At 40.2% G+C, this 11,869-nt stretch overlaps 1 protein-coding gene across 1 annotated transcript in view; it reads right to left on the bottom strand.

Annotated features, from left to right (window-relative positions):
- ASPH (aspartate beta-hydroxylase) overlaps nucleotides 1-11,869 on the bottom strand; it is a 294,530-nt gene that overhangs the window by 209,109 nt on the left and 73,552 nt on the right. Inside the window, exon 12 of the mRNA XM_042780764.1 lies at nucleotides 4,316-4,351. Coding sequence (XP_042636698.1) covers nucleotides 4,316-4,351 — 36 coding nt within the window. The remainder of the gene's footprint in view (nucleotides 1-4,315; nucleotides 4,352-11,869) is intronic.

The following is an 11,869-nucleotide window of genomic DNA, read 5'->3' as shown; positions in this document are numbered from 1 at the left end:
TTTTTTGTTTTTAAATAGAGATAGAGGGAAAAATAGGACTAAGTGGTAGCTACTCCATTTCTGGTTTGGGAAACCAAATGTATTTTGATGCAACCAGCCAGGATAAGCAAAGAAATAGGAAAGAAGAGTGGTTGGGGGATCAAAATACAAAGATGCTGGGTTCCCCCTCAGTTGTCAGGTACTGACAAGAGCCCAGCATAAAAACTGCAGGCTGGGCTGAAGGTACTTAGACTAGTTCCACAGTCCACACAAGGAATTCCATTAGCAGTCTCTGCTGTGTCTTCTATAATCTACAAGCTTATCAAAATGCCTGAAATGTAACTTAGGAAAAATTGTACTGTTAGTACACAGTACTGACAGAAGTAGAAGCAGAAAGTAGGGCTAAATTGCATTTTGTGATGCTGGTTCTTATATCCAAAACAATATATGTAGAAGTGTTGGATGAAGTTCTTCCTTGGTTTCCATCTTTTGATTCTAAAATAAAAATACATAGCCGACCATATTCTTCGGAACATTAATATTCCTCATGAAGAACCGAGAAATGGGAGGCAGGAACTACATGGAGATGGACCCCTGTGTATACACAGTGAGCACATAAGCCCCACTCAGGGGTTTTGGACAACTAAGCTGACAAGAGAGCTTTTATCTCCAAGTCTCCATCCCTCCACACCTGCTACTGTCTTCTCTCCATTTAGTTGACTGAGACATTATCCAGGGTTTGCTCAACAGCAGTAATGTTTAATCTGAAATTGACAATTACTCATAAATGAATTATATGAAATAATTCGATGAGCAAAATTCTCCTTGCTTTATGCTTTTTGGGGCAACTTGTTATTATTCAAATGCATACCCACACAAAGAATCAGCACCAGGTCCCAATCCTAGGTCCAATATGAGCTTAGCTGCTGACCAGCCACAGGATGTTGGCAAGTCCTTTGACTTTGCTCTAGTTTCAGGTCTTAATTTATAGAATAAGAATAAAGACATATGTCCTACCTCCTCCTTAGTGTCTACTATGAGGAACAATTGAATTAATGTATGTGAAAGAACTTTGCAACCTGTTAATATATAAATCCAAGTAGTGTTTGTGGTGCAGTAAATTTCTTAATGTGGTTTTTCTACCCATAAGTCTTTGTAAACTCCATGGTGGAATTTGCTGTGAGCAACTGAGGAGCTCCTGATTGTAAAAATTATCCACTTGGGGTATTTCTGTTGGGTGTGGCACAGCAATGTTCTGGGAAGTTCGCTCTCTCTCAGGTGCTTAGAATTCTGATGTTATGATTGGTTAGTTTGGCCACTCTGCCAGGCTCAAAAGGAGGCCTCCTAGAGGCAGAGCTCTCTCTCTGACTACTGGGTGAGAAGGACTAACTACTGAGAAGAAACATGCTCCTGAGTGACATGTGCTGCTGGGAAAGAGACCGAAGAGACACGTATTGCTGAGAGAGACACCCAGGGATACACACTGCTGGGAAAGAGACTGTGAGAGACCGTTGGGTGAGAGATGGCGGCTGAGAGACTGAGCGTTTTTCCTGAACTTGAATTTTAGCCTGGTGCTTCCCTAATAAACCCCATAATCTGTGAGTTCTGTGTGGCCACAGCAGTGAATTATCGAACCCAGGAGAGAGGTGGTGGGTGCTTTGGGAGGAACAGTTGGTGAAAGGGCTGGAGGGAGGCAGTATGGCTGGCCTTGCAGGAATAGGCCTTGGGCTACTGTTAGTGATTCTGTCTTCCTCTTCTGCAGTTAGAGGAGGTCAGAAGATGTGGCCTCCTTGCCTCTTTAGCAGTGTTGAAATACCATTATTTAATATATTGATCTTGGCTGAAAGCAAAGAATACCAGAAAGATGTTTACTTGTGTTTTATTGACTATGGCAAAAGCATTAGATTGTGTGGATCATGACAAATTATGGATAACACTGAAAAGAATGGGAATTCCAGAACACTTAATTGTACTCGTAAGGAAGTTGTACACAGACCAGGAGGCTGTTGTTCGAACAGAACAAGGGGATATTGCGTGGTTTTAAATCAGGAGGGGCGTGCATGAGGGTTGCATCCTTTTACCATATTTATTCAATCTGTATGCTGAACAAATAATCTAAGAAGCTAGACTATATGAAGAAGATTGTGGCATCAGGATTGGAGGGAGGCTCCTTAACAACCTGCAATACACAGATGACACAACTTTGCTTGCTGAAAGTGAGGATGACTTGAAGAATTTATTGATGAAGATTGAAGGCTGTAGTCTGCAATATGGATTATACCTCAATACAAAGAAAACAAAAATCCTCACAATTGGACCAGTAAACTACATCATGAAAAACAGAGAAAAGAATGACGTTGTAAAAGACTTCCTATTACTTGATCCTACAATCAACACCAATGGTAGCAGCAGTCAAGACATCAGACGACATATTACATTGGGCAAATCTGCTGCAAAAGACCTCTTTCAAGTGCTGAGGAGCAAAGATGTCTTCTTGAAGACTAAGGTGTGCCTAACCCACAGCATGACACTTTCAGTCGGCTTTTATGCATGTGAGAGCTCAACAATGAATAAGAAGACCAAAGAAGAGTTGATGTTTTTGAGTTATAGTGCTGGCTAAGAATACTAAAAGTACCATGGACTAACAAATCTAAAAGAACTAACAAATCTGTCCCGGATGAAGTGCAGCTGGAATGCTCCTTGGAAGCAAGAATGGCCAGACTTCATCTCACCTACTTTGGTCATGCTGTCAGAAGGAACCATTCCCTGGAGAAGTATATCATGCTTGGTAAAGTGGAGAGTCAACGAAAAAGGGGAAGGCTCTCAACACAATGGATTAACACCATGGCTGCAACATTGGGTGAGGTATAGAAAGGATCATGAGGATGGCACAGGACCAGGTAGTGTTTTGTTCTGTTGTACATAAGGTCACTATGAATCAGAGATGATTCAACAGCACCTAACAACAACAATATATGCAACTTTTTTATTATTGTAAACTTTTATTATTGCAACTTTCAAAAACCTTTCTTTCATGTTGAAGAACAGCATAAAGGACCCATCTTTCAACCAATCTCTGCTTGTGGCTAATTCTTTTTCACCAGATCACTTATAAGGAGGTCACCAACCCAAAAAATCAAACACACTGCCATCAAGTTGACTCTGACTCATAGCAACCCCTTTTGGGCTTCTGAGGTGGTAAACCTTTAGGGAAGTAGATTGCCCACTCTTCCTTCTGTGCAGTGGCTGGTGGGTTTGAATCACCAGCCTTCTGGTTAGCAGTCAAATGCCTTAGACACTATGCCACCAGAGCTCCTTAAGGAGATCACAGCACTCCCTATTTAGAGTAGCCCTCCTTATCCTACTCAGTTACTCTCTATTACAGTGTCCTGTTTATCTCCATCACCAAATTTTTCATAATGTTCAATTCTTTACCATATATTTCATTACTAGATAGCTGTGCTGTAGTAAATTACCTGGTATGGCTTTTCTAGCCATAAGTCTTTGGAAACTCCATGGTGGAATTTACTGTGAGAAACTGAGCAGCTCCTAATTGCTAAAATCATCCACGTGGGGTATTTGTTGGGAGCAGCACAAAGTAATGTTCTGGGAAGTTCGCTCTCTCTCAGGTGCTTAGAATTTTGATGTTATGAGTTGTTAGTTTGATCACTCTGCCAGGCTCAAAAGGAGGCCTCCTAAAGGCAGAAGAAGTCTCTCTGACTGCTGGCTGAGAAGGACGTGCTGCTGAAAGAGACAGGTGCTCCTGAGAGACATGCACTGCTGGGAAAGAGATGCAAGAGACACGTACTGCTGAGTGAGACACCGAGGGACATGCACTGCTAGGACAGAGACTATGAGAGACTGTTGGCTGAGAGACCGCAGGCTGAGAGAGACTGAGCGTTTTTTTTTCTGCACTTGAATTGTAGCCTTGTGCTTCCCTAATACACCCCATAATCTGTGAGTTCTGTGTGGCCACGGCAGTGAATTATCGAACCCAGCAGAAAGGTGGTAAGTGCTGTGGGAGGAACGTTTGGTGCCAGGATTGGTGAAAGGGCTCAAGGTAGGTAGCATGTCTGGCCTGGCAGGAATAAGCCTTGGGCTACTGATGGTGATTCTGTCTTCCTCTTGTGAGATTACAGGAGGTTGGAAGATGTGGTCTCCTTGCCTTTTCAGCAACAGCTAGCCCCAAATAAAACAGGAACTTGTCTGTCTTATTCACTCTATACCCCTAGCTCCTGAATACTGTATAGATAGCAAATAGTAAGTCCTTAATATATTGAATAAGTGAATACATTTTTAATATGGAAGTGAAACTATTTCTAGAAAATTAACTTACCTTCTGAAATTATGTTTGAATCTTCTACAGCATTATCTAAAAAAAAAAAAGCAAAAACATGTTTCATTAACTCACTCCAATCTCTAAATCTGGCTTTGTGTGAACCAGGTCTTCTTATAAGAGTGACTTATAAGTCTTTATATTAATAGTGACTTTAATTTCTAAATTATATATAAAGAATACATTAATTAAGCTGATATTATACCTGTTAACATAATTTTTACATCATAAATATGGAATAGATATATTAACAATACCCAATTACTTTCTTGGTGACTTGAAAATGTCTTTTCATTTTTTGGTAGACTTACTCTTTGTTCCACATGTTATAACAATTTAACAAATACTAGAAGGCTGACTTGCAGGAAACAATTGTTCAGGGAAAAAATTTACCTGAAATTTCTATTCTTTCATTTTCCGATGGTTCATATACTATAAAATAAAGAGAAAGAATAATCTGTAAGCACTGCACAATTTTCATTATAATGCAAATACCACTATTTGCTTCATCTCTGAACTTGTAGACCCAAGCCACTGGGAAACAGCAGGCTACAAAGTAGGGTGGTAAGGGATTTGGCCTGAAGTGAAACAGGCCTGGATTTAAATTCCAGGTCAGCGAGTTAGTCATAGGAAACAGGGCAATTACATACACTTCCTTCCTATAAAACAGGAAAAATAAAAGCTCCTCCCCAATCATTTGTTGTAAGGATTAAATAGTTAGCTTTACTCCTGGATAGCACTGCATTTCCTTTTTTATTTTCATGTCTGTGGTAGAGGTTCTGAGTTACTGGAATCTCTGCTCTGCTTACCACTTCACGTCCAAGTTTTCACCAGACAGATTCCTTGTTTTATTTAGAGAATAATTCTCTAGTCTTTATCCTGGATGCAAATGCTCAGCTGCCAGCCCCTTAGAATCTGGGTTCTGCTGGTGGACCCTCAATTCACCACCCTAAACACAGCCCACTGCTGCATCAGGTTAATCCTTCTTGATGCTCTGATATAAAGAAAGACTTCTGTCTGCCACAGTTCTCTTGGGACTGCCTATAGGGTTGCTGTTTTCCTAGTCAACATGATCCCTATCTTTTCTGTCACCCCAAAATGCCTAAAATTTTCTGGCACATTAACAGCAAATGTTCTTTTTCCAGCTGTTATATTCATTTTTACTCATTCAATAAAAAAAAGAAAAAAAAAATTGAGCATCTACCTATGTTTCAGACATTATTCTCAGTCTTGGTATAGGAAGGGAGGGGCAAATCTATCACTTTCTGTCCATTTTGGAAGATGGAGGAGCAGTAAGTGTATGCCCACCATCACCTAACCCTCAACATTACATAATCTGCTATCTCTAGCAACTTCCAAAAAAAAAAAAAAAAAAGTGAGAGAGAGAAGGAAGAAGCCCTTTCTTGACCCCACTTCCCCTGGTTCTCTCTTTCTTTTAATTTCTTCAGAGTCACTTACATGGGCTATCACATTTCTTCACCTTCCCTCTTCAACATTCCAGCCTAATCATATCATTTTGGCTCACCATGGAGCAACTCATCTTATGAATATTTTCCAGCCCTTACCATATTGATCTCCTTCCTTTCCAATATCCTATCATCCCTGGACTTCAACATGACCATAGTCACCAGCCTTCCTTTTACTTTTCTCACTTCCCCTTCTCAATCTTCTTTATCACTTCACCTTTTTCTTATCACACACTATAATGTTGGCTTTCTTCAAAGTCAAGCCATAGAACCTCCTCTCCTCCTATTCTAACCTCTCTCAAGTGATCGCAGGATTTGGCTTTAATTAGCATTTATAAACTGATGATTCTCAAGTCATAACTACAAAACTTAGCCTTCTCTTCTGAAATTTAAATACTATCAAATGAATTTAAACACTATCAAATGGCTTACTTGACATTTCTTCTTGGTTTGTCACAAAGAAATAGCAAGATCAGCATGTCCCAAACTAATCTCATTATCTTCTGCCCTATCAGTCTTTCAGTCTTACCTATGTAAGCTTCCTAGTACCACCATCTATCAAGGTGCCTAAGCCACAAACGTGGACATGGTTCTTGATCTTGCTCTCTCTACAGCTACCTGCACATAATAAGCCCCATCAAATTCACCTTCTAAATATTTCTCATATTTGTCCATTTCTCTCTACCTTCACTACCACCATGTCAAATCATCTTAGTATCATTTCTGGGAAGTTCACTCTCACTCAGGTGCTTAGAATTCTGATGTTATGAGTTGTTAGTTTGGTCACTCTGCCAGGCTCAAAAGGAGGCCTCCTAAAGGCAGAAGAAGTCTCTTTGACTGCTGGCTGAGAAGGACGTGCTGCTGAAAAACACATGCACTCCTGAAAGACAGGCGCTGCTGGGAAAGAGACGCAGCTCTTTTCTGTCCAACTTCTGTTCACTGATAACAGGTCTTGTTGATGTCACTCATGAGGCCACTACAATTCTACAATGAATGCATATTTTCAGAATTCATCTTACCTGGCCTCAGTAGCACTGTACACTACAGAACACGGTCCTTCTTGAAAACTAGCTTCCTTTTATTCCTCATTTGACAGATATGAATAAGGAAGAAGTCAGGTTTGGAAGATTGAAGTAAAGTCTCTGGTCTCCCCATACCTACTCTGGCCTCTCTCCAGTCTACTGGCTATCTGCTAGATCAATCTGTAGAAAATGTAGCTCCAATTATAAAGTACCCTTGAATAACACTTTAAAGACTACAGGTATTCTTGTGACCTAGACCATCTCTACCATCTCAGCTTATACCTCTCTTCTCACTCTTAGCACTCCAGAAACATCTTCCCACCTCAAAGATTTCACACTACTTTCCAGCCACACTTCCTGCTTCCCTAGTTAATTGCTAAATTTTCAGGTTAAACTTCAAAAAAACATTCCCTAGTCCTACAAACTAGGTTAAGGTTTCTAGTGTATATTCTTGCTGCACATTCTACTTGTTCTCCATACACTTATTATACAATTGTAACTGAATACTATGAATTTTTTTATTTAATTTACATCCTTCTGCTACAATATAAGGTCCATAAGAATATGGGTCATGTGTTATTAACTACAAAGTGCTTTACATTTTGAAAACAAGATACCAGAGCAATACCTAGTATGATACATAATACATTTATTGTTGTTGTTGTTAGGTGCTGTCGAGTTGTTTCTGACTCATAGTGACCCCATGCACAGCAGAACAAAATACCACCCAATCCCGCGCCAGCTCCATGATCCTTGCTATACTTGAGCCCATTGTCGCAGCCACCGTGTCAATCCATCTCGTCAAAGGCCTCCCCTTCTTTCATCGACCCTCCACCTTACCAAGCATGACATCCTTCTCCAGGGAATGGTCCCCTCTGACAACATGATCAAAGTAGATGAGACAAAATCTGGTCATCCTCGCTCCCAGGGAGCATCTTGGCCACACTTCCTCCAGGGCAGATCTGTTAGTTCTTTTGGCAGTCCATGGTGCCTTCAGCATTTTTCCCCAGCACCACAACTCAAAAGCATCAACTCTCCTTTGGTCTTCCTTATTCATTGTCCAGCTCTCACATGCATACGAGGCGACTGGAAATACCATGGTCTGTGTCAGGTGCACCTTACTCCTCAGGTAGACATCCTTGCTACTCAGCACTTGAAACTGTTCCTTCACAGCCAACCTGCCCAGTGCTACACGTTGTCTAATGTCCTGAATGCTGCTTCCATTGGTGTCAATTGTAGAACCAAGCAATGTGAATTCTTTGACAACTGAAATATTTTCTCCATTTATCATGATGCTGCTTATTGGTCCAGTTGTGAGGATTTTTGTATTCTTTTTATTGAGATGTAATCCATACTGCGGACTGTGTTCCTCAATCTTCATCAGTAAGTGCCTCAAGTCATCCTCACTTTCAGCAAGCAAAGTTGTATCATCAGTGTATCTCAGGCTGTTAATGATTCTTCCTCCAATCCTGATGCCACGTTTGTCTTCATATAGGCCAGCTCCTAGGATTATTTGCTCAGCATACAGATTGAGTAAGTATGGGGGAAAGGATACAATCCTGATGCACTCCCTTCTTTATTTTAAACCACGCAGTGTCCCCTTGTTCCTTTCGAACCACAGCCTTCTGGTCAAGGTACAGGTTCCTCATGAGTACAATCAAATATTGGGGAATTCCCATTCTTCTCAATGTTATCCATAATTTGTCATGATCCACACAATCAAATGCCTTTGCATAGTCAATAAAACACAAGTAAACATCTTTCTGGTATTCTTTGCCTTGATCCAAGATCCATCTAACAGCAGCTATGATACCCCTTGTTTCACGTCCTCTTCTGAATCCAGCTTGCACCTCTGGAAGTTCTCTATCAATATACTGCTGCGACTGTTTTTGAATTACTTTCAGTAAGATCTTGCTTTCGTGCTGTATAATAATATTGTTCGATAATTTCCACATTCTGTTGGATCACCTTTCTTTAGAATGCGTACAAATATGGACCTCTTCCAGTCAGCTGGCCAGGTAGCTGTCTTCCAAATCTCTTGGCATAATAGAGTGAGTGCCCCCAGTGCAGCATCTGTTTGTTGAAATATCTCAGTGGGTATTCCGTCAATTCCTGGAGCCTTGTTCTTCGCCAATTCCTTCACTGCAGCTTCGACCTCTTCCTTCAGTACCACTGGTTCTAGATCATATGCCACTTCCTGAAATGGATGAAGATCGACCAGTTCTTTTTGGTACAGTGACTCTGTGTATTCTTTCCATCTTCTTTCAATGTTCCCTGCATCATTCAAAAGTTTACCCTTAGAATCTTTCAATATTGCAACTCGAGGCTTAAATTTTTTTCTCAATTTTTTCAGCTTGAGAAATGCCGAGTGTGTTCTTCCCTTTTGGTTTTCTAACTCCAGGTTTTTGCACATTTCATTATAGTAACTGGCTTTGTCTTCTCGAGCTGCTCTTTGAAATCTTCGGTTCATTTCTTTTATCTTGTCATTTCTTTCATTTGCTTTAGTTACTCTATGCTCAAGGGCAAATTTCAGAGTCTCTTCTGTCATCCATTTTGGTCTTCTCTTCTTTTGTTGTCTTTTTAGTGACCTCTTGCTTTTTTCATGGATGATGCTCTTGATGTCAACCCACAATTCTTCTGGTTTTCAGTAACTGGTGTTCAATGCATCAAATCTATTCTTCAGATGGTCTCTAAATTCAGGAGGAATATATTCAAGATCATATTTTGGCTCTTGCAGACTTGTTTTAATTGTCTTTAACTTCAAGTTAAACTTGCATATGAGCAGTTGATGGTCTGTTCCACAATCAGCTCCTGGCCTGATTTTGGCTGAAGATACTGAAGTTCTCCATCGCCTCTTGCCACAGATGTAGTCAATCTGATTCCTGTGTGTTCCATCTGGTGAAGTTCACATGTACAGCTGCTGTTTGCATTGTTGAAAAAAAGTGTTTGCAAGGAACAAGTCATTAGTCTTGCAAAAATATACCATGCGAGTTCCAGCATTATTTCTGTCGCTAAGGCCAAATGTTCCAACTACCAGTGATTCTTCTTTGTTTCCAACTTTTGCATTCTAGTCACCAGTGATACACATCACTGGAGACACATCACAGTGACACATCCTGATTGCATGTTTGGTCAATTTCAGACTGCAAGAGTTGATAAAAATCTTCAATTTCCTCATCTTTGGCTTTGATGGTTGGGGCATAAATTTGAATAATAGTCATACTAACGGGTCTTCCTTGTAGACGCATGGATATTATCCTATAATGGACAGCATTGTACTTCAGGATAGATCTTGAAACATTCTTTGTGATGATGAATGCCACGCCATTCCTCTTGAAACTGTCATTCCTGGCATAGTAGATCACATGGTTGTCTGATTCAAAATGGCCAAAACCAGTCCATTTCAGCTCACTAATGCCTAGGATATCAATCTTTATGCGTTCCATTTCATTTTTGACAATTTCCAATTTTCCTAGATTCATACATGGTACATTCCATATTCCGATTATTAGTGCATGTTTGCCGCTGTTTCTCCTCAATTTAAGTGGTGCCACATCTGCAAATGGAGATCTCGAAGCTTTACCTTATCCATACATTTATTAGTTAGACTGAATTATAGCTTCCTAGGCTTGTCCAGTGTAGTCCTGATGATTCCAGGATATTTTTTATATAGAAAGTCAGTTCCTTCTAATAGCTCCATCAAATCATGTTTACCAGGTTCTTGAGTTTATGGAGTTTAATACAGAATATGTTCTGTTTTCCCACACACAAAAAAAATGGCTTTGCTTTTACTCTATTTTCATTTTTATTAATATGACAGTCACTTGATTCACTTAGTTTCCCCAGGCTGGTTCCTGAATTTCTACAAAGGTATTTGCTTGGCAAATAGCAAATATTCCACCATTCTATTAGGTCTATTTTGTTTTTTAAAAAAGGTTTGTTCTATAGCAAGATAAGCCAAACTATGTCACCAAATCTTGATAACTTGTTGTTGTTGTGGTAATGTGCCTTGGAGTTGGACCCAATTCATAGTGACCCCTTCTTGGGTTTCCAAGGTGGTATCACTATGGAAGTAGGTGGTCCAACCTTCCTTCTGAGGAGAGGCTGGTGGGTTTGGACTCCAGCCTTTTAGTTAGCAGTCAAGTGCCTTAGGCACTATGCTACCAGAGCTCCTAAAATCTTTATGGAAATAGATTGCCCCATCTTTCTTCCCTGCAGCAGCTGGTGGCTTTGAACTGCTGACCTTCTGGTTAGCAATGAAATGCCTTATCCACTATACCACTCTGATGACTTAGGTCATATTTATTACTCTTTATTAAAATCTTAAATTGCATTTCTTATGATACTCCACATTTAAAAATATATCTATCTTATAAGATCCTTTTTAGCATGGTACCTAATTTCACCCTTATTTCAAGTCTGACTTTAAAGTCTTCTAGGACTATTCCAGGAGCTCTTGTGGCATAGTGCCTAAAGCATTTGACTGCTAACCAGAAGGCTGGTGGTTCAAACCCACCAGCCACTACTCGGAAGATTGGGAAATCTACTTCCGTAGTGATACCACCTCAGAAACCCAAGGAGGGGTCGCTATGAGTCGAATCAACTGGACGGCAGTGGGTTATTTTTAAGGACTATTCTGTAAACTGCATAACAAACATGTTCTTTTCAGTATATTTAGAAAAACACTGTAATTATTGGCATAAATTATCTGTTTCTCAAATATACCTATATATACAACTTTTCATTTCTAACACCTTTCAAATTAAAGATTGAAAAGAAAATCTAAATGCAATCTCAGTGACCAAGTTCTTAAATTTCTTACAAAAAATGTCAGTCTCTAAGCGCTCCCGCAGATTCCTGTGGTGGTAGGACTTAAGATTTAACCTAAAAATCACCCTGCCAGCCAGGGGGACTGCATGGACTATGCACGTGGCTGGGGAACAAACAGAGAAGGTGAAGAGAAAGGTGGGCTGAACTGTGGACTTTTGCTGGGCCAGAGGGCGCCGCCATTTTGAAGGTTTAAAAAGCGGCTTGACTATTTTGGATATTTAAAGAGGCAGCGCTCT

This window comes from Orycteropus afer, unplaced genomic scaffold (genome assembly GCF_000298275.1).
Source record: "Orycteropus afer afer isolate SDZICR_OR568_19922 unplaced genomic scaffold, OryAfe1.0 scaffold00060, whole genome shotgun sequence".
NCBI classification, from domain to species: Eukaryota; Metazoa; Chordata; class Mammalia; order Tubulidentata; family Orycteropodidae; genus Orycteropus; species Orycteropus afer.
This window is presented reverse-complemented; position numbering and strand designations above follow the sequence as displayed.